A 24,605-nucleotide genomic window follows, 5' to 3' on the forward strand; every position below is an offset into this window, starting at 1 on the left:
CTTCCCATGAGTTTAAGTATTTTATGATTTATTCTACCACTCCCATCTCCAAACAAGTTAAAAATTGCTTTTTCAGTTAACTGAAGATCTTGAGCATGACAGATCCTGGGAGAAACCTTTATGATCTATCTGCTGCACTATTATTCCACTAGGATTCCACTAGGCAAAGTCAGAAAAAGAATTATCATTTTGCTTTCCTTTTCAAAATGTGTGATATCATGTTTTTCAATAGAGAGTAAGAAATCTAGGCTTTCTCTCTTTACTGTTGTAAAAGAAAATCAACAAACATGAAAGCAACATACTTTCTTCTACAATGAAACCAGTTCTCTTGTTTGCTTCAGAGTTCAAAAAGGGTCCATTGTAACATTCTTTCACTCCTATTTTCAATGTCTATTACGTGTAACTCTGTTATAGTGTTTTGCAGGTTGTCTTTGGACTCGTGTTGTATGATTTATTATGGATTCTATTGGTAGCCTGTGGCTAAGTCAGTATGCTACAGAATTATACAGCTCCTGGAGCATATTTGTAATTGAATTACAGAGAGTTTTGTGAAAATTTGAGGCAATTCATGGAAGACTCAGAAACTCAACAGGGTTCTTATCAGAGAATATTTACAAGTGAGAATGTGTACTTCACATAAAACAGGAAAAATAAGCCAGTTAGTGTGTATCAGCTGGGTGATCCTTTAAAGGCACCATTCAGTGGAGGCAAAAGCTGGCTTTTGGAATGCAGTGAAGGTACTGAAGGTGAATAGTTAGTATGTGAAGGCAGGAATCTGTTACAGTAGAGATAGTTGGGGTTATTAATTGTAAGGATTGGTAGAGTACCTCTCCTGGTGGCAAGAAAAAAAAAAAGGTGGAGGATGGGGGGTGGGAAAGGCCCAGGATGAGGAAAGGCAAACATCAGGATGAACAATGTTTGTATCAGTAGGAGATTTTAGGATAGAAAAGAGAGTTGAAAGGATCCAAGAATGGAGCACTGATGAACTTGGGATCCTGGCAAAGAGAATGACAGGTCATATACTAAAAAGCTAATGAAATATATTGATGGAATCTAAGCAATGGCTAGAGACAGATGACTCGGGGGAGAAAAAAAGAGATCAGGGAGAGCAAATACCTTGCTTCCAGGTTTGATACATGGTGTAACCCTTTGCTCTGGCAATCCTAGCACTGTAAGCAAGATTGTTACAATCATTCAAGTTGTAGAATCCTTTCAGTATCTGCTTTAGAGTTCCTACTTCATCATTACAAATTGTTCTTGTGATCTATGCTCCTTACTGTTTTGTTTTGGTTTTTTGTTTTTTTTGTTTTTTTTTTTTAAATTAGTGGAGCTGGTTATTTGAATTGACTGAAGAAATTTTCCTTTTCCAGGTTGGTAGTGTGTACTTTATCGCTGATTCTTTCCACCACTCATGGTAAATCTCAAGACAACTCTTTCTTACTGCTCTTAGTGGTGCTGTTAAGCGTGTATTTGAATTTAAGTATATGACTGAAGATTGTATGGAATGGAGATGCTATGGCTGTCCCACTCTATCTTGCTTTTGTTCGAGAGGGCTTTACCACATGCAGAGATTTTGTAATCAGGATAATTATGACCCAAGAGTCCAAGGCAACTATTTATTTCTTACTGTGAACAATAGAAAGCTAGGATTAGGAAGTTACTAGGCTAATCATCATAAGTGCATCACCTTGATATGACTAAACGTTTGGTTTTCATGTTCCACTGGGCTGGAAATGCAGGGAAGGGGTTCCTCTACCACTCCTTGAAATGAGCTGATCCTTGTTCATTCGAATTGTTATCCTCAGATTCTCTTACCTCCCTATTTTCCCCTTTTATAGTTTTTCATAGCGGCATGTTACCTCTGAAATCCTGAAGTTGCTAAATTTGCTCTCCCTCCCTGTTCACCCTTCTCCTTGTCTTACATGATAATCACAGCTTTCTCAGTAAAACTCTGCCAAGGTACTGTATTTGAGGAGACCTTGGGACAATGGAACTTGAACTCTGAGGCTGAAGGTAACAATTGTATCCTCAGCTGACACCAGAATGCATGCACTGAGAGACCTGGGACAGGAAAGGTTCAGGAAAGGTCTGATGCATATAGTTAAACCTGGGGCAGCACTTGCATATTGTAAAGATTATTTTATTTGGATCCAAAGTGTAAATAATCAATAGAAACAAATTACTGCTAAGAGGGAATAATAATGGGGCAAATTGCTACTCAGAGTTTGTTGCACTTTCCTGTCAATAGCATCAGTAATAAGTTTATACATAATTGAGATGGAAAATAAGTGATTTGCATAATGCAGCTGAAAACTGACAGTTTTGGCATAAGAGAAAAAAAACCCCACAATATAAAAGAATGAATATTCCTGAAATATAATACTTATGTAAGTCTTTAACCATTTTACATTAATTTCTGTAATGATCTGCTTAAAATACAGAGCTATCAAAGTGGTTATGTTGCAATTGTGGAAGAATAATGGAGATTTCATACTCTGATGAAACTTTTTATGTTTCCTTCCAGAATCAGAGTCAGTTTAGAAGAACGAAAATATTGTCTTTCCTACGATTAATGAAGAATTTAGTGCTTTAATAGCAGTATCTGTAAGGGATCAGTTACTTAAAAAAAGAAAAAGTAAATATGGTAAAATAGAAAGGAACACAATTATGGAGAGCAAAGCATTAAACTAAAACCAATTGCTTACATGAAAAGTTGCAACTGAGAGTCTTGATTAAAAAAAATTAACAAACATTCTTTTTTACACAAGATAATCAAAGATTCTGAATGATGACATAATGGGAGGATGAAATTTCATGAGCAACATATTATTCTTAAGTTGCTACTTCAAATGCATAACATTATACCTTTTTGTGCTTGATATATCTGATTGAAGAAAAAGCTCAGGAAAAACCTTTTTCTTCCTGAAATATGCTGTTATTGGCCTTTCTTGACTTTATTCTACTTTTGGTGGTTGTTGCACTTCCCTCTCCCCATATTTGCCTTTCACTGTGATTGCTTTGTTTAAAGGTCAGCTGGAAAGAAGCTCCTGATATTTTTAAATTGTTTGCCTGTTCCCTGTTAATTGCTGCTTAAAAACTCTCAAAAGTGGTTTTCCTTAACAAAATTCTAACTACATCATTTTATAAACCAAGCAATTGGTTTAAGAAAACTGTTTTGAAAAGTTTTAGCGTGGAATAAAAACTGCTCTTAGCCTTCATATCTTCCCAAACTCATGGATTCCATGCACTTAAATCTCAAGATTTTAATCTCATGACTAGTTATTTTTTCCTTTGCTCTCTTATTATAAAGCCTTCTTTTCAGGAAAAAAAAAAAAAAAAAGCAAAATCAATAAAAAACAACCCCCCCAAAAAAAACCTTCTAAGATTTACTGTGAAGAAAATACACATTACATAGAAAAAAATATCTTGAGAGAAGAATGTCTTTAAAACTCCATGTGTGCTTCCAAAAACAGGGGATGAGGCTGCTGTGTTCTGTACACTTCTCTGTATTTTTAATAGACGAGAAATTCAATTCAGAGCTGCAGACGTGAGAACTCCCCATGGGTTAAAACAGTCCAGGAGAAACGATGGGATCCTCTCGTTCCGCGCCGGTTCCCGGGCTGATGCGGCGGCACACGCAGCAGCCTCCCGCCCTCCCGCCGCGCTCGCAGAGCCGCCAGCAGGGGGCGCGCTGGGAGCGGAAAGCCCGCACCCCGCAGGAGGCCGCCGCGGCCCGGCACGCGCCGTCCCCGAGCGTGAGACCCTCGGGGGGACAGAGTGCCGCTGTGCACCTCTGCGGGGACCGGCAGCCAGCACGGCTGCAGGACATCTCTGATTTAGTCATAACTGTATAGTTTAAGAACTGATTGATTTTTTTAATCTTTTGATGAGATTTAAGAATTGACACAGTTATTGCCTTTCTTTAACGAAAGGGAAGAAACATCCATCCCTTTAAGGCTGAAATCTGTCATGAAAGATAAACAACTTCTATGTTGTTCCATTAATTAACAGTTTTCACCATTTCAATGTAAATAATAAACAATAGAAATAGTCAATATCTGTAACATTTATATTATTTAACACTGGGTTTACGACTTAAAAAATAGTGATGAAAATCAGTGAAATATTTTCACTGGACAGAATTTTATTCCTAAGAATTCTAAGAATCATCTCTGAAAGTCATGGTCACATTATCCTGGAAACAGGCACACAGCGTAGCTCTTCTGTCCGTAAAGTCTTACAGCTGCCCGTTGGGTCTTGGGGTTTTTGTTTGGGATTTGGTTTGGGTTTTGGTTGCTTTTGGTTATGGTATTGGTAGTGGTTGGTGTTTTTTCTTGTTTTTCATTATTGAAACACAAGCATTGGCTAGAATTGTGTAACAAACTGCAACAGCTTTGTATATAGTCTGTATCTCTCCTCTTCTACATGTGGGAATATCTTTAACACTGTGTGAAGTATAGTAAATCACTGCAAATCCTTAAAGGTGTGACTCCTCAAGGGCAGCTTCAACATGTGAGGTTACCAGCAAATAACCAAAAAAACACAAATGACCCACACATGCCAACTGCTCCTTTGTGTTAGTTTATTGAAGGCTGACATAGGTGCCTTTCCAACATGAATTCACAGTAGTTTCATTCCAGTCATCGGCTTACAAGTATCTGGGCTGCCAGAACTGTACAAATTTTATCTGCCTTATAGAATGAAACCCTCTGCTCATATATTTACTGTAGAAGTTTCTTAACATCTTATCTATGTGAGGATCATGTGAACAGAGGTACGACATAATTTTGTTGTGAAGATGATTTTGAGTAACTCCACTTGGAAGTACTTAGCATGTATTTATACATGAAATTACAAGCAAAGTCAACATTTTGCTGGCTTGGGCAAGTTCCACATGGAATTCTCTTTCAAGGGTAGGTAAGTCATAATTAGTTCTGAAAGTCTTGAGTGATTTTTTTTTTGTTGTCGTTGTTTTGGTCTGGTTTTCTTCTTTAAATATTAATTGAATTATACATTGGGCAGAACAAAATTCCCTGCCTAGGCTTGACCATTAAGTAAGTTTCTTTGAGCTGAAACATTCAACATCTGGTAACATAACAGATCGGTATAAACAAGGTCAATACTTATGAATTTCCTTGAAGATGATAATATTAATCCAAGTGTTATGAGTTAACATTATTTGCAAACTTATTAAATGACAAAACCTTACATTTTTTTAGAATAATCTGAATATGTACTGTTTTTACTGTTTAATCTCAAGACTATTTGCTTAATTTTGATAAAAAACCAATTTATTTCTATTGTGTGTCTGCTCTGAGTGGCCTAGAGCTGCCTAGTTTTTCTTTTTTTTTAAAATCCTTACATGAGTAGTCTTGATTTTGAGAGGTATTATTGTACATCTTATATAATTAGCACTATATTGGTGAGTATTGATATCAATGGAGTATTTCCTGTGGTGCACTTCTGTAAGTTTTATATTCTTTGTTGACATGCAACTTGGAAGATTTGAAGCATCAGTTTGTTTAAGTTTAGATAGACTAGTAAGTAATGGCCTCAGGCTAATAACTACAATAGTAAAGAATAGTAGTAAAGAATTCATTCATTCATCTGGTTCTTAACTATAAATCTAATTAATGGAGTAATCTAATTAATTAGATTACATTAATTTCAGAAGGACATAATAAATCTTTAATTATTTTTACAATGATTAAAAAAATCCAAAATACTTATTTTACCACTGTATGTAAAAGATTTTATTTTAGAACTATTCCATTTAGAAATTGTACTCAAAAGGCATTACAAGATAACTATAAGAAAATGGCATTACAAGCAATAGCACAAGAACTGTAGAAACTGAAAACTACAACAATAACTTCTAGAGGATGTTAGACTTCTAAATGTTGCCTTTTATTCAAAGTATCTTTAATATATTGGTGAAGTAAATAACTGAATTGCAAACTCCCTTGTTACAAATGTCAGCTTTTACCAGAAAGTCCAAAACTTTGTTTATTTTTATACAGATGTAAACTTAATGTTTTATATGGCATTTCAGTGCTGCTATCTCTCTCTCTAAAGGGGATTACAGTATACTTGTGTTTTTATGCAGGTACACATGGATTTGAAACTTTTAAAGCTAAATTATGTGTTTACTTTGTATGTAGAATGGTTTTATAAAATATCTTTCTGGATATGTTTCTGTAGTTCTTCATGTGTCAGTTTTAAATACATCTTTAAGATGTGTATCACTGAATGTGGCCTTGCACCCAGTATTAAATTGGCTAACATTTAAAAAAAACACCAAAACCCACCCATTGTATTCTGACAGGATAATTTACTCCCTTCATGCACAATAATAATCCATTCTGTTGTCTGAATCCTAGTAAACAACTGACCAAGTCCTACTACCTGGTTATTGGTTGGGAACATACAGAATACTATTCACGGAAAATAGTAATATGCTTTGTGTTATCTGGAGCGTCCTTAAATAATCATGGAATAATAATAGCTATGAATCTGTTTAGCAGATTCATTATCAAAAATTATCAGCTGATGAAGAAAGCACTGATGAAAGAAATAGCTATACAGTTGTTTCTCTAGGTTATGTCAGAACGATAAATAAAAGGTTAGGTGAAACATGGCCCTGCCAAGAAAGAGATGCTATCTCACACTGTTATCCTTGTGGCCACTGATGCACTTGCTAGCTCTCACGATACACTGCATGTGTTGTTTCTGTGAGCAAGGTTTCTCAATAAGACTATTTTACTCTCTGTGAAGCAGAGGGGCTGCCTTCCACGTAGGAGGGCTGTGGCTATTGCAGTGAATACTGCATTCAGAAGCAGTGTCAGGAGAGAACAGCAACGGGTGAAGTTACCAGCACACAAAACACCAGGATTACTGTTCTCTTGTGTTGATGCGTTTGAGCAGGAGTAGGACACTGACTCCCGTTCTGCTTTATAGAGGAGAAATAATGCTGAGCTGCAGAATGAATTAGTAGCTAACATCATGATTACTCTAAGCTATTAGCACAAGTTGTAGAAGGGGAGGAAAAAAAAACCCACAGGAGAGAGGAGAAAAAAAAAAACAAACCTATTTAATGCTGCCTAGGGAATACAGTGGAATTTAGAACAGATACCGTTGCGGACTAACAGCATGCCTGATTGCACTTGAGTTGAATCACTGAGAAGCAGCCTCATGTTGTATTGTACCGCTTTTGAGGCTGAAGGAAGAACAGCAAAATAGTAATGGAGTTGTGTACAGTATTTCTGCCTAAATGGAAAATAATATAAAGATGGTGGTATGTAATTTGTATTTTATTTTTAAGAAGAATTTAATCCAGGTATGTATCCTTTTTGCATTTTTATATCTAGTCTACATACATCTTTCTGTTTCCTTTGTTTCCTTTCCTTATTTTCATTCTGAATGTACCTCCCACTGTTTTAGCTAATGCAATGCATTGATTTGTAACTGATTTGCTTTCTAATGCTATAATGTTGATGAAACTGTCTGGGATTGTGGACTTAAAAGTCAACACTTCATTAAAAAGCTGGGGGGGGAAATGAATTTTGTAATGTTAGTGAGTTCACAATATAAGTTGAGTAAGACAGTACAGTATTTGATTTCATGATGAGATGGAACAATTTAACCAGTTAAGAAGATCAATAATTTAGATATATGAACATACGGTGAAAATATAGCATGCTTCGCCTATGTCTGCCAGTGTTTTTTTCCCTAGTTCATGAAAGGATTAGTAATAAATTGAGCTTTACAGCTGCTTATGTATTTCTGGGTCCTGATTAATCTTCAAGATGAACACCCTGCAGCTTTCTTTTGAAGAGGCAGCTTGTTTAGACTACATGCTTGATTCTGTTCCATGGCTAAACCTATGTGTTAGAATACCTTCTCTCATTTACCTCTCCCAGTCTCCAACCTAAAAAACGTTGGAGCTACTTAATACTTTTTTGTCCATCCTTTTAGGTTCAAGAAGATAACAGTATTTTACCTTCTGCAATTCCAGAGACCAAGTAATAGTAGCTGAAACTAATTTCTTACTATGAGATTGATGGTTCATTTTACTTTAAGAGGAAGAATTATGCAGATATAAAAACCTGTCTCTGTTCATTAACCCCCAACTTTCTTTAGTCATCTGTGTCTTATTGCATTTTTTGTCCTATAATATTGTCTTTCACCTGACTACTGGTTGTATGTGGTAAGTAAAATAGAACATAAAGCTGTGTGCCCTTAAACTTAAGGACATTAATAGCTGTCCTATATTTTTAATAGACATACCCATTACGTTAAAAACATTTAAGACATCAAAAATAATGCTCATCTGATTCTTCAGTAGTCCTGACATATCTTAAAACGTTCCGTTGTGTTTCTAATTTGAATGCAGGTCAGTTTCAAGTAAGGTTGTTTTTCTGTAACATGTTGATACAAAAATGGCTAATATCAGTTCCAACATCTTAATACTCATGTTAACTCTTGGCTGACAGGAATTCTTCTTCCTTAAAAGCATTTACTGGTGTAACACTATTTATTTGTTTCTGACGTGGAAGTAAAATATGATCATAAAGTTGTAGTTATTTTTCAACAGAGGAGGTGATGCAATGCATATTTCCTGAAGAAAACTCTCAGTGATTATGTAAAATAGATGCCTTTATTTAGTGTAATACACAACTATGATTTGGCAATTGAAGATGCAAGATTACTTGACATATTTGAGTGTTCTAAAAATCAGTACTAATTCTAACCATACAAGTCAACATACTGAGAAAAGTGTTGAGAGAGTGCTGTAGAGGCTAAAAGCATTAGGAAGAAAAAGTATTATTTAAAGTTAAAGCATCTTTTGTTCCTCATAAATTACTTTAACCATGATTTCTATTATAATATTCTTTACTAACTATCATCTCAAAGACTTTTGATATAAAAAAATCATGTTGGAAGTTAAATGAGGGAGTTTTTTCAATGGAATTTACACATTCTGGAGAGTTGTGTAAAGCTCTTCTGTTACTATACAATTTGCTTGATCCTGCAGTGATGTCAGCACATTATCATAATGACTATATATTGCTGTGGAAACACTTAGGAAATCACAGGTGAAGAACTGCAGTTCCAGAGAACTATCAATGAGGAGAAGACTGATAGCTCAGAATACCTCCCAGTTCTTTAAATTACCAAAAAAGATTGAAAATTCAAATCTTTTTTTTAACAATGATGGAAATATCTCAGAAGAATTAAATAGCATGCTAGACTAAGCCTTGCGAGACCATTACAGTAAAAGAGAAGCTCTGATCATAAAAATTCTTTGGCAAATAAGAAGATTATTGTACAGGTTTTGTTTTTCCTGTCTTATCAGTGTCATTCAATTAAGGCAGTAGCTCTAACACAGAGTTTCTTACTTTCAGGTGGAAATCTAAGTGTCATTTTGCATAGTTGTCAGCATATTGAAGCAAAGAAAGTAGATAATTTTTTTCTTATTCTAAATTGGATGCAAAAATTTTATATGTTTACTATCTACTAATCTTATCAACGGATGTAATTTCAGATGTTTGGCAAGCATTGCTCCTATCTGTGTGTGCCTACTCATCCTGGTGTATATTGTTGTCAACAGTAGGTGTAGTGGTTCGTGCCTGGGGCATTTTTTTTAATTTAAATGTCACAGATTTATTGAATGAAAGACCACTTTATTGACAACTGTCCATTTCATACTTTTGTATGCTAAGAATTTATTGAAAGTATTAGTTAACTACATTTTAGAAAATATTTTAAACCTCTTTATGGGGGAAAGATGGAATCCAGATGGCTTGCAAGTAACATTTTGCCCATTTAAAGTTCTTCCTTTAATCTAAACATTTCACAGAAAATTTTTGCAAGTAGTTAAAAAATGAAAATCATCCCCCCACCCCCCTCACAAGGAAACAAGAAAAATCACAGCTTGCTAAACTAATATGTGTTTTACAGAGTGATGTATTGTATGCATGGTTGCAGACTCCATGGTGATCTCTGTCCAAAAAAGAGGACAGAGAATTGCACAACCCAAGGAGCTCAAGCCAGTGCAATTAAAAGATTGAAATTCTATGCCTGCTGGAAAATTGAGGGATTTTTAAAAATTGTGATTTTGTGATAGAATTATTATAGAGATTGTTTACTGAGAAGTTTTAAATGTTACTATTATATGAGACTTCAAATGTATACTCAATATAATGCAAATATATCCTCTGCATATGTATTATGCTTCAGTGTAAATTAAGTCACTTGGACTCTCTGTGTATAATGCTCTGAAGGTAACTTCATATTAAAAATACAGATAAGGATATAACTGGGATTTGGTCAAATGCATGTGGATGCTTCCTGTTTTTTAAAGACATTAAGTAGATTCTGATTATTCTATACTTCATTCAATAAATTTTTTTTGTATATCTGTAGTAATCTGACATAATAGTTTACATGTAGTAGTTTAGCTCATACTTAGAACTTAATATGCCTGATACTGACTTAGTAATAAAATTATTCCCATATTGTCAGCAAATAACTTTTACCCTCTAAAGGTTTTCCAGTCTTTTTGTAGCCTGCATTTAAATAGGAATGAACTACCAACTGGAATTACCTTTAAATTTTAGCAGTTTATGAAATCCTTGCTGACTAAACCTAAATTTAAGTAGTAAATCAAACATCATATACGCAGCTGTAAAAGGGTGGGAAATGGGTCTCTGTTTCACTACCTCCCCCTTCTTTATACACTATGGTCTCTTTTTTTCCATTCAAAAAGTTGAGGAAACAATTAGAAACGTTAACCAAAAAAAAGCTAGTACTTTTAGCTCAATAACATTGAGACTGTGTTCCAAATCATCTGCACTGTCTTAACCCTTATGTGCATTAATATTTTTTACTAGACTATTCTAAGCTACCTACTGCTCTTCAAGTGGAGCACATTTTAACTGTAGGAATCTGTTTGATAGCTTTTTTCATGTACGTGTTAATCTACTGCATTTAGCAAATCTTTTTGTATTTAGTTCTAGTCCTTTAAAGATAATTGCTTCAAATATAATTTTTATCTTTGTAATATAGATGCTATACTGCACATTTGTTTCTGAATAATTAGCATTCTAAACAATTTTATTAGCAGTTCATAAATAACTGATTGTTAGCTTTAGCCTCACAGTTACTGTAACAAGACTTCTCAGAGAGAAAAGTATTGCAAATAAATAAAAAAGTGTGGAGAATAGTGTAACTAAGTCAGAAAAAATCTTGTAATATAAGAGTGTTTAGTTTTTTTCAACTCATACCTGTCTTCAGCAGTAATTGAGGAAAAAAGCATCTTTGACTCTGAAAAAGAAACCACCAAAATTCCTTTTTTCCCATAGTGGTCATAGCAGAAGAGGAAAAGTGGAAATTATTTTTCTCTCCAGAAAAAAAATTACTTATCCTAGCTAGCTGGGAATTTACATATTATTCTAAGCTACCCTGAAGACAATATGCTTCTGTATATTACAAAGTAGTTTAATTGCAAAAAACTTTTAATCCACTCAGTTAATTGGCTAATATACCAAGTTCCATAGTGTGCTTGATGAGCATATGTGCCAGTTCTTCAGGGCAGTAGGCCTTGTGTGTTAAAAAATAAGCAGATATTAGTGCCTTTCAATGGAGTTTTGAGACAGGTGGTTATCTGTATCGGTAACATTCCCCATAAATAGAAAGGCAACAGATATAATGGTGTTAATGTTAAGAGCAGGATTCATAAAGAAATACCAGCAGATAAATAGCAAATATAGTGAACTTACCAAATGATAATGAGAGACAATAGGAATAGCTTTCTAGCCAAAAGGGCAGAGTGTTGATAGCACTCTCATGTGAATGTTGGAGGGAGTGATAGGATGGGGAAAAACTGCTGGTGAAAACCTGAAGAAATCCTGGAACTAAGAAGTAATTGTCCAAAAAGAAAGCAGAACTACTTTCTTGCTGTTGTCTCTTTCTTTGCCAGGGTCTGCAGGTAGGTCACCTGTGTAGGATGTACTGAGTAGAACTTTACTTTAAAAGACTCACCAGTAACTGACTAAAAATGATAATGTTTAAGAATATAAGGAGAATTTAAACAGCACATAAAGAGCAGATAATTGCTGCAAGTTCTTCTAAAATTGTTATCTGAAATGATTGTCAGTGTAATGCCACTGATTGTAAACTAGTGAAGCCATCTGGAGTATATAGAGTTGTGCTTGACTAAAGAGAGGTGGCATAGGCTTTACCAAGCAGACATACACATGGTAAGTACAGTTACATCAGGATAACCTTATTCCCAGGTGACTGTAAGACTAGTAAAAGACAATACTTGAGAAATCTGTAAATCTGAATTTTACTTACTGTGTTATTGATTCCTTATGTTCCTGATGGTTGAGAGCTTTACTTAGCCTGTTTCTTCAGCTGCAAAACAGATCTACATTTTGTTTGTCATGTGATGAGTTCATTTCTGAGAAGCATTTTGCATATCACAAATAGATATTGTTGCCTGTAGGCAGCAGGGACTACTTTGGTACTAATACAGAGTGGTATTGTTGCAGAAAACAACTTTCAGTTTTGTTTTTTCTCCCACTACCATCTTGGTGTTGTGCATACAATCTAATGTATGCCTTTTTACAGAGGAGGACTTCACTTTAGTCTCATTCTTCCATGTTACCTTCCAATACACACAGGCCAGTAGTATAAAGGTTAAACAGAGCTATGGTTCTGCATCTTTCTTACTTTCTTGAGGGACAGTCTGCATCTACAAAAGTACCCCTGAATGGAGAGGGCTACTGCTTTACAGCTCCATTTACTGGGATTCAAACAGAAAGTCAGCATTGATCTAGCTATTATTTTTTAAATACTGAAATCACTTTTTTTAAAGGTGATTCAATTTTCTTTCTTTATATAAATAGAAGGCTGGATTTGATAAAATAAAAGTAATGCCAGCCTTTGGAATGTGAGGAGCTGGTGTTCAGACATGTAACTATAATACACTGCTTGCATTATTTAAAAAGCTATCATTCTTAACCTGGTCCACTCCATCTCTGTTGTATACTTGGATGTTATTTTTAGACTTGGTAATAAGATCCTTTATATGTGATGCTTCCAACTGAAAATATTTAAAAATTAATATTTACAAATATATTAACATTTACAAATATCTAAATGGTAGGTGTCAGGAGATTGGGGCATCCCATTTTTCTATAGTAGCTATCAACAGGACAAGGAGTAATGGGGTGAAGCTGGAACACAAAAAGTTCCATTTAAACATAAGAATAAACTATTTTACTGTGAGGTTGAGGGAGCAGTGGCACAGGCTGCCCAGAAGGTTGGTCCCTTCCAACCCCTACCATTCTATAATTCTATGAAGTTTTATTTTGACAATACTTTATCAACAGTGTCCTTGAAATCAATTTAAATTACCTGTTCACCATTAAGCTGACCAAGTCTAAATTCAGACCTGCTATGGGAAAAAATTTAAATTGTGATTACACTCTTTCTTTGTAGAAGGAACTGATTAACAATTTCTTTTATTTCTAGTATCACAGTTCATAACCTTTTCTAGTTCCCTGCTCTATAAGCATGTAGCATAGAGTCAGTACTTTACTTTTGTAATATTTCAACTTGATTCCTTGTTCTTAGAATGGGTTAACTCAACTGTGTCCAACTTAAGCATATAATTTTATCGAAGTCAATAAATAAACAAAGTGAAATAAAAAAGGGATCATGATGGCTTATTGGGACACCTGGATAAAACCTGAAGATCATTGAATGACAACTTGCAGCTCATTCAAATAACTGACAGTTCTATGTGCTTCCCAAGGCTACTTCTTATTTTCCAGTTTTAACCTGATTTTAAATTGTAAGAACAACCATATGCAAATCTTTACAAAAAGACATGAATGAGACCTATAGTGAGTCAAATTTGATTCCATTTGTAGATACCAATTTTAGAAAATGAGTGTTTGATAGAGCTATTGTAGGCCGTAAACTGATGAACAGATATATGATTAATGTAGCTGAGATGGAATGGAACTCGCATGAGAGAACATAAATCTGCTCCATTTAGCAGATCTCTGTGTGTATGTAACAGTACAACTTTTAATTTATGATGCATTGTCAGAAACAGAGTCTTGAATTTGCAGCTATTTTACGTTTTTAATAATCTTTGTTTTAAAAAGTATAAGGTAGGCATTGGCTAGAACTTATATATGTCTGACTATGAGATCAAGACTTTTCTGCAAAGACTTAAATCTTATTTAAAATGAATGGAAATGTTTCCAATTCCAATGATAACTTCATTATTTCTTGATATTTTGTAAGCTAAGCCAGTAAACAAACTTTCTAGCTTGTTTATACATGATTAGTGTGAAGTCTTTTCAATAAGAATAATGTCTAAGTTATCTTGAGTGAAGTTTTATGTAAGACAGCACTTCAAAAGCTGAGATTGTGTGAGCAGAAGGAGCAGGCAGTCACATTTCAAATATTTTCAATAAACAGTTACAAATGTTCAGTGTAAAAGCTGAATGGTTAACAAGTGTACCTACATCTAGAAATATGCCTTTACTATTGAAAACATCCCAGGGATGTCTTCCACTCCTAATAATATGTGAAATGAAGGCACTCTTGACTCTAGTAAGAGCTTTGTAATATTCTGAGATGTAATTTGCATACCTTGAAAATTGCATGCAATCACACTGAGCATTCTTTTGCTTCCAAACATTGCCTGTTCTTAATTTACTCTTAATACTCATTGTTCCAGCCTCATGCTTCAAGTCAAAATTCACAAGAGCTATACTGATGCATGTATGTTGAAAATGTGATTAATGTTCCACAAATATTTCACCTTTTAAAAAATAATAGGCAGCTATTTTGGAAAAGATGAAGAATGTTGTCTATTTTTGTTTTGCTGACACTTGGCTGCTTCTCCATTTTTGTTGTAACTGGAAAAGAAGTCTGTTTATATTCTCAGTTTCAGGATTCCAAAAGCCAACAAAGCTTTCACTAGATTTACTTGGGCTCTATTCAACATAGTGCATTTTGCTGCTTCAAAATGAATCTATAGTTAATGTTTATTATTGACCACAACATGAGCATAATAGTAAGGTCAGTGAAGACAAACTCAGTAATGAAAAGACCAGATCTTCAGGTATGTGAGCAGACCATAATATTTAATGCAGTGCAATGCTATTTGCTAACAAGGAGGATGATTCACATCCTTTCACATATTCTGTATTGAAATAAACTTCTTAGTCTGCCAAAGAATTTTGAACTGTTTTAGAAATTGAAATGGCCATTTTTAAGAATTACTTTTTTGTTGACTTTTTCTGAGCTATCTGTCTTATTTTCATTCTGCAGCTATGAGATGCAAAGGTCAGTAATACCCTGTAGAGAATAAGTAAATTTGTACATTTATGCATTGACTACATTTCTGTGGAACACAAGCTTCTGTTTTATCAAATGAAAGCTTTCCGATATCTCATGAAATCTTTTCTTTTCCATATTTCAGATCAAACTGTTTTCCTGTTGTAATGGCATTTGTTTTCATATTGAGGGCTGCCAATTATGTTTTTTTCTCCCTCTTATTGTCCTTTTGTATATGGTTTTTTTTTTTATGAACAGAAAAATATAAAAGTCAGTAACTTGGGTGAGAATGTTTCATCAGTTGTCCTTATGGTTTTTCTATTCTTTTCTATAGTTTTGTTATTCTTCTTAAAGAAGATCGACCAAAAAGTCATACCCACTTTAAGACTTGACTTACTCTAACTTCTGTTTATGTCTTGAGGAACAGATGCTTTCTTTTTCTACCAGCCATAGTCATGTGTATAATTCAATCTCAAGATAGGAATGTACTTCATGGATACAATACTGATTTGCTGCACAGATTCCAACCTTGTTCCAAAAGATGAAACTAGAGAGACTTTTCTAATTCTATTTTACTAGCTAGTAACTTGCTCCTCTGCCATTTTTTGACCATAGCTGTATATAACACAGATCTAAATTGAAATGTCATTACTCTGAAAGCAAGCAGACAACACTAATATAAAATATCTCAGTTAAAATCAGAACATTGAACTAAATAAAGAAACCTGTAAATAAGTATAGTCATTAATTTATGGTAAAAACATTTCCTAGAAATTCTATTCAGATAATGGTGGGGAAAATATAAATAAATAATTAACTCCTCTATTTCTATTGTAACCAAGTTAAACAACATCAGTATTATTGAATAAGTTTGTCTGGCAGTCACTGTGATGTCATTCCCTCCTTTTTAGACACTTGAAGAAGCCATGTGCAACAGAGTGAGATTTTGGAAGACATACAAAACCCCTTCAGGATTTGCTTTTGAACTAGCAGATGTCATTATTGGTGGTTTTTTTTAATTTGGATTTTTGGCTGTCAAATGATACCAGAGCATCAGTTTAATTGTTTGTAGTCTATCTCAATGAAATATTTGCTGATGATCCTGTTGGAGATACAAACACTTGTCTGGATCAAAAATTGTGTTTTGTGGAAACGGCTTAATGTAAATCACGTTCCATGGTTTCTGCCCTCTTAAAGAGCCTGATCTCATCTTACATATATAAGATTTGCAAAGGAATGTTTACAAAGAAATCGGGAAATAGTACAAAAAGGAAAGAGAGTTGTCAGAGCAAAAAGGAACAAGACTTAACTCAAATTGGACAAACAAAGAATCCAAAATTTTCTAATACTTTAAAAAGCACTGTTAAAAAGATTGCAAAATGTCCATCTGCTCGCAACTTATCTACTGAAGAAGAAGAAACTAATAGAGAATTTTCACTTTCTCCAACATTCAGTTACAGAGTTGCTATTGCCAATGGACTGCAAAAGCATGTTTTGGTGTCAAACAGTAATAATGAAGATATAATTCAAGATCTGTCTTCAAATGATAGCTCATATTCTGACTCATTAAGTGAAATAAAAAGTAATAGCAAGAAAAACGAATACTTCTCCCACACAATGCCTGTGAGACGCAACAGAAAAAGCTTAAGCAGCCTTGCACCATCTGATGGAAGTTCAGATGGAGAACGCACTTTGCACACACTGAAACTGGGAGCTTTACGAAAACTAAGGAAATGGAAGAAAAGCCAAGAATGTGTCTCATCAGACTCAGAACTAAGTACATGGAAGAAAACTTGGGGCTTAAGAAGTAAGTCTCTAGACAGAACTGGACGCCACCAGAAATCAAACACTCTTGAACCTGGCTTTAGTTCAACAGGTTGTATAAGTCAAACCCACGATGTAATGGAAATGATCTTTAAAGAGCTTCAGGGAATCAGTCAAATTGAAACAGAACTTTCTGAATTAAGAGGGCACGTTAATGCTCTGAAGCAGTCAATTGATGAAATATCTAGTAGTGTAGAAGTTGTACAAAATGAAATTGAACAATTGCGAACTGGATTTGTACAGTCCAGAAGAGAAACTCGGGACATACATGACTACATTAAGCAGATAGGCCATCCAGGAAACAAAGCAAGTCTTAGGTTTCTAAATGTGCCTGAAGAGAGACTCGAAAAAACAGAAAGCTTAGTTTACAAAATATTAATAGATAAAATGGGGTTCTCAGAGGCACAGTGTGCTATTAAAATTGAGTTTGCCCAAAGACTGGGACAACAAAGAGACTGTCCAAATGCAAAGCCAAGACCTATTCTTGTTTGCTTTGAGTCATCACAACAGAGAGATCTGATTTTAAAAAAGTCTTATAAACTTAAGGGAACTGGCATTGGAATTTCTACAGATATCTTTTCACAAGATATAAAAGACAAAAAAGAAAGAAGATTACCTTCTTCTCAGACATATGAGAGTATGGATATGAGGCTTTTAACTGTGGAGACAAAAACTAAAGTACGTGATTGGGAATCACCTGACAGTGATAAAGATTTAGAATCAGATATAAACAAGAACAGTTATGCAAAGATATCTAAATCAGAATTTCAAATAAAAACAAATATTACAAAGGGGAGTATTAAGTCCCCAAATACTAAAGACCTTAATAGAACTGCTGACAACAACACCTTTTCAAACAGAAGAAATTTTGACAATCAGTCACCAGAATTTGGTAACACAGAAAAACAATCAAAGACCTATTATTCAGATGTGACTCCTCTATGGCATTTGCAGAATGACTTTGCAACACCAAAGCTTAGCCGTTCAGAGTCAGATTTCTCAAAATTATGTCAGTCTTACTCTGAGGATTTTTCAGAAAATCAGTATTTTAGCAGAACAAATGGCAGTTCACTATTGTCTTCCTCTGACCGAGAACTTTGGCAGCGAAGGCAAGACGATGTTACAAACTGGTATGGCAGTTCCCAGGAACAAACTTTTGTCCAAGATATGCAACAGTATCCAGAGCAAAATAAAGTAGAGAAAACAGAAACTGTTGATAGCGGAGTAAGCAATGGAGTAATATGTGCATCGGGAGACAGAAGCCACTACAGTGGTTCTCAACTTTCTTTACATGATGATCTTTCCCCATGGAAAGACTGGAACCAATTGGAACGAGGAACAGATTTAGGCCTAGAATCATCCACACAGGAAGTTTTTGTATATGATATGAGCAGCCCTTCAGATCAACAAACAGATTTTGGAAAGTGCCAAAGTTCTGACCTCCAGTATGATACTGAAAGCTATGATTTTACCCTTGATGGTACTTCTCCATCATGTCCAGGACTTGACAGTGAATCACAAAGTCAGTGGACTAGTCAATATGATGATTATCAGGAAACAAATTCTATCTCATCCTATGAGAATCAAAACAGATTGCCTATGATGTATAGAAGTCAGAGTGAACTACCAAGTGATGACTCAGAAGAAACAGCCCCTAAATCATGGCATAGCCGATTAAGCATCGATCTTTCTGATAAGACTTTCAGCTTTCCCAAATTTGGATCTACACTTCAACGTGCTAAGTCAGCTTTAGAAGTAGTCTGGAATAAGAGCACACAAAGTTTAAGTGGGTATGAAGAGAGTGGTTCATCATTCATGGGAAGATTTAGAACTTTATCTCAGTCTACTGCAAATGAATCAAGTACGACACTTGATTCTGATGTTTATGCTGAGCCTTATTGCTACAAAGCAGAATACGAGGAAGACTTAATTGAACCACCTTGTGAGAATGAAACAGATTATGTAGAAGTAATGGAACAAGTCCTTGCTAAACTAGAAAATAGAACTAATAGTAGTGAAACTAGTGAGCAAGTCCAAGAATATGAACTGGGGCAACCTTCATATGAAACTCCATATACAATGCTGCCAGAGGAGCAATATGACACACAGTTTGACAATGTGGTCAGTGAGGAGATATTGCAAGTTGAAAGTCATGTGGCTACTGATGTAGAAGTAAGGGAAGATGAAAACCAGAACGTCCCAGAGATACTTCTTGAAACTCCAAAGAAAAAAAGAATACGACCATCATTTAAAGAAGCTGCTTTAAAAGCATATAGGAAACAAATGAATGATTTGGAAGAGAAGATCCTTACTGGAGGTAATAGTTTTGTAATATTGTCTTTTAAGTAAATGGTGTTCTTACTAGAATTGGATGTTAATTTCTGTATGGTACCCGATCCTGCTTCATTGATGATAAAAATTTTGCCCATGCCTGTTTTTTTTTTGTCTAGGATGAAGTAGTTTAATGAAAGTCAAAAGGCTTAAATTTTACTAATTAATTTTTTAATAATTTTTTCCTAATATGTTTATATTTCTTTGAATTTCAGTAACTTGAAAATTAAGTTTCACAAAATTAAATCTTATAAAGAACTAAACAGTACACTTCTTAGTTTTCTTATGGCTTTATACATGTATTCATAGGAGTAATCAAAAGTGTTCAGCTGTTACAATGCTGTCTTCAACAATTTTCAAGGCATAGTTGGTTCTATAGACACTTTGAACAGTGTTCTGCATCCTTTATGCAACCTATAACATGTTATATACTTTCGAGACCGTGAGTCTGAAATCAAACAAGTAGTTAGTCCCCAGAAAAGGGAAAGAGAAGGATGTGGAGAAAAAGAAGTGTAAATGGCAGCATTTATGTATTAAGGAGTGGGAGAGAGGAACTTAATTCTCAAAGGATGTTGAGATGTTTAAAATTTATCTTCGGTATTAACAGACTTCAAAACAGATGGTCTTATGCATGTCTTTAATATGTCTAGTAATATACAAATATAGTGATTCCCAGTATTAACATACACTGTAACACTAACATTATAATATTGTGTGTGCATTTCATTGGGAGCACATAATTAACCCAGCTAGCCAGATGGTAATTGTCACCTTGACTGAATCTTTGCTCTATCTACCTTAAAAAAATAATCACTGGATACATTCATTTTAAAGATGAAGAATTGTGCCTTAAAACAAAGATTGTATTTAATAGTAGCAAACATCCAAAGGTTGAGCTACTATCAAGTTTCTTTTGAACATGAATAACTAGTTTTACAATAAAGATATAGTCAAGTTGAAAGAATGTTATACAAGGAATTAAACTGCTAATATAAAAATCTATTTTAAAATCTATTTTTACTTTGAATGACACTAGATTGTAGATTTGCATTTTGTAATTTTTCTTTTACAATACTGTGTTACACACTATATGGTGTATGTATGAAAGAAACACTAACAATAACTGGTATTTTCTCATCATTTTATGAGGCATAGAGAGAGGAGTGGCACAGTCATTGTACCTAGTCATTATTGCCTAGTCAATATTGCATTATTGTAAAGGTCTGAGAGTCTAGTTAACAAAAGTACACAGGGAAGACCTAAAGTAGTGAAAACCCCATTGATTCCACTATTTAAAGTCTGTGCATTTGTATGCATTGTTAGCTAACAGGCTGTTAAAAATTGAGAACTAACTTTGATGTTGCATGTCATGCAATCAGTTCTGTTAATTAAAAGTGTTTGTTCCTGTAACCCAGCAGAGGAAAGTCTTCCTTTAGCCTCTTAGTTTATAGATACAATTCTTTGTAATTATTGAAGCATTTCTTATACTATATTTATATAGAAGACAACAGATACCAAGGTCGGTTTATCACAGAATCATTTTGGTTAGAACAGACCTTTCAGATCAAGTCCAATGACTAACCTAATACTGCCAAGCCCACCACTATTCCATATCCTTCAGCACCTCATCTACACAGTTTTAAAATATTTCCTGGGATTGTGACTCCAACACCTCCCTGCATAGCCTGTTCATTGGGCTTAATGACGCCCTTGGTGAAAAAGTTCTTTCTGATCTCCCATCTAAACCTCCCTTGGTGCAACTTGAGGCTGTTTCCTCTTGTCCTATCATTCATTACTGGGAAGAAGAGACTGACCTCCACCTCACTACAAACTCCTTTCAGGTAGTTTTTGAGAGTGATCGTGTCTCCTTGGCCTCCTTCAGGCTAAACGTGCTCAGCTCTCTCACCTGCTTATCATATTGGCTTGTTCTCCTGACCCTTGTCCAACTTCATTGGCCTTCTCTGGACGTGCTCTAGCACCTCAATGTCCTTCTTACAGTGAGGGACACAGAACTGAACACAGTATTTGAGGTGCAGCCTCACCAGTGCTAAGTACAGGGGGACAATCACTTCCCTGGTCCTGCTGGTAACACTATTTCTGATACAAGCCAAGATGCCATTGGCCTTCTTGGACACCTGGGCACATTGCTAGCTTGTGTCCAGCCAACTGTTAATTAACATCCCCAGGTCATTTTCTGCAGGACGGCTCTCCAGCTGCACTTGCCCAAGCTTGTAGCATTGCAGCAAGTGGTTGTGGCCCAAGTGAAGGATCCGGCCCTTGGCCTTGTTAAACCTCATCCAGCTGGCCTCAGCCCATGGATCCAGCCTGTCCAGGTCTCTCTGAAGAGCCTTCCTGCCCTCAAAACATATCTATGCACCAATTTAGTGTCATATGATTTGCAATATGAAAATGCATTATTAGCTGTAGTCTACAGGGTATAAAGCATCTGCATGATTGTAAGGTGTCATACTAGGACATTCATTTTTGTTTCCAATGAAATAAAGGAGACAATACAGCAAGAAGTTACAAAAATTTTATAGATGAACTGCTACAGCAACATTACTCAGATTATTCTGAGAACAATTTTCATTGACCCTTGAAACAGCAGTTCTGTTTTCTCTTTACACTTGTTTTCCATACCAACAACATGGAAGATACATGTCGATCAGGGATTGTGCCTCAGTAGTCTCTATAATTAATTTTGAGTCAATTTCTGATTTCTTATTTGCAGATGGAAAAGTACTAGTTTCAGATCAAGTTCCTTGAATTAGTAATGTAATCAAAGCACAACTTATTGTTTAAGGAATTGTTTCATCTCTCCACGTAGGCAGGAGTAGATAGGAATTTGGCCAAACAGATATATGACCAGATAATACAGTAGTGTTATTTCTCCAATTTAGTAAACAACTCCCTCCCCTCCCAATGCTGTCCTTTTCATTCTAGTAACACATGAAGTAAGGTCATTGAAACTTTAGTAAACAAATAATTTATTAGTGCACAGACGCCCCATTGGATAGTCCTATGCTCTGTCTCTAGCTGCAAAGAAAAAAAAATACACTATGGGCTGATTGCTTATGTATTATTTATTAGAACATGATTTTGGAGACATACTGGAATGAAACTAATAGGATATCTGGATGAGAGGAGATGTGAGTGGTACATGAGTAATCCTCAGATTTAAAGTTCTGTAAGGTCATGAGGCATTGTGATGATGCATGCGTATTAGTGGAAGAATTGATGGCTTTTTAGAAAATATAAGAGAAATGCTAGCCAGTGGTTTGTTTCTTTGTATGCTGTAATTCAGAATAACTCTTTCTTTTATTGATTCAGTCCTCACTTGTTATTTTCTAGCTTTCTTTTTCCCTAGTAACTTCTTTCATCCTATTCCTATCTTGTTCCTTTTTACAGGTGCCTTACAATAAGTGTCATTCTCTCTCCTGATGAAACTATCACTCTGGATAGACTTTCAGTTGCATGCATTCTACTGTGTAGCTTTTAATGATAATATAGACTCTTTCTATGAATGATATTTTATGAGCAATACCTTCTTGAGTTATTTGCCGAGGACTTTATTGATCATTTGCTAACTGGTTAGATTTTAAAAAGGCTTTGGTCTTTATTTCTCCTACAGAGTAACCTGTTATTTGTTTATGGTGCCAAGATGATTGAACTCATCTTAATCTATACATACATAAAGTGACAAATCAGATTACAGGGACTGGGGATGGGAGTTGCCTCTTTAACAGTGGCTGAAAGTGGGTTTTCTTTTATTTTTCAAGAAAGATTTGTGTTAAGTTTGGTGGCATCTGACTGAAGAACAGCACTTAGAGATCAGTATCACTTCAGCCTTATTTTGTACATGCCTGAAGGAGGAAATGTGATGCTAAAACTTGAAACCAAAGGAACCAGTAATGTATTACCACGCTCCCCTTGCAGTGTGGTCATTTGGTTCCACATTAAGAAAAGTAATCAGTAAATAACTATATGAATAATGTGTATCTCAAACTTTGTCTATTCAAAATATGCTCTTTTCAAACCAGTACAATTTCCTATTTTAACAGCTTTTCTATCCTTATTATAAAAACTCTTTTCTGTAATAGCCTGAGTCAACTGTGTTTTCCCAAAGAGTATAGGCCTTAGACATTAATCTAACCTTGTCTTGTGGTGCTCACGCTTCTATTTCCTTCATGTTTTACTTCCATCATGTTTGTTTTTAATATACTTGCATAGGTGCACAGTAACTAGTAACTAATAATTATAGTTAATAGTATTGTTACATGAATATGTACTTGACATGAACTTGAAGATGAAAATCAATTGATCTGATATTGCTTAGTGAACAAATCAGCATTTTATAGCCGTTCAGGTGCAAAAAGGATGAAAAGAACTGTTGCTTTGGTCACAGTAATTACATATTGGTTGGTGGTGGCTGCAATGGAGAAATAAGAAGCCTATTAGAAGATAAATTGCTTTGAAATATTAAAAAGTACTGCTATATTCAATCTATGTTTTCTGTGTATGGAAGTGAGTTTTAAAAGACTACTGTTGAGGAATGAGAAATGAAAAGTAGGTGTATGTTCCATGTTATTAATTACTTGAGGAACATATGTTGACTGATTAGCATATTGTGCATTATGTTTGGGTTTGTGAGCTTTTTCCTGAAAAATAAAGTTCCTTCTTAGGCTGCTTTTGCAAATTAGGTAAGGGAAGGATGTCTAGTCAGATGGCAGAATTCTGGCTTAGTATATTAAACACTACAGCAATTATTAAAAATAAAACATATATATTTGTAAGTTTTATGCCAAATTGTGCTGCTAATTTTTTTCATTGACCAATAGTAACATGTAATCCTAGTCAGTCTTGTTTATACCACAGTATAAAAGAGGTTGTTAATAGGCACCTTTTCCTCATTTAATCAATCTGCCACTGTCACAACAAATGTAACAGTTTATCACCTTGCAGGAATACTTTGAAATCTGTAAGATCTTTCTGTTGTCATTACCACTTCATTTCTTCCATTATTTTGTTGTTAAAAGATTAAATACAAACCTAAGTTTATGATTATCTTTTAGTAACTAATGGTGTCA

General features: G+C 34.9%; 1 protein-coding gene across 3 annotated transcripts in view; it reads left to right on the plus strand.

Annotated features, from left to right (window-relative positions):
- Positions 1 to 24,605, plus strand: part of UNC13C (unc-13 homolog C) — a 218,198-nt gene that overhangs the window by 38,794 nt on the left and 154,799 nt on the right. For 2 of the 3 annotated variants that reach the window (XM_061999968.1, XM_061999970.1), the window contains exon 1: positions 16,477 to 19,504. The exons of the other annotated variant lie outside the window; for it this stretch is intronic. In XM_061999968.1, coding sequence (XP_061855952.1) covers positions 16,540 to 19,504 — 2,965 coding nt within the window. In that variant the 5' untranslated portion in view covers positions 16,477 to 16,539. Of the gene's footprint in view, positions 1 to 16,476; positions 19,505 to 24,605 lie in introns of those variants that run through there. 3 annotated transcript variants of the gene reach the window in all.

This window comes from Colius striatus, chromosome 7, assembly GCF_028858725.1.
Source record: "Colius striatus isolate bColStr4 chromosome 7, bColStr4.1.hap1, whole genome shotgun sequence".
Lineage (NCBI taxonomy): Eukaryota > Metazoa > Chordata > Aves > Coliiformes > Coliidae > Colius > Colius striatus.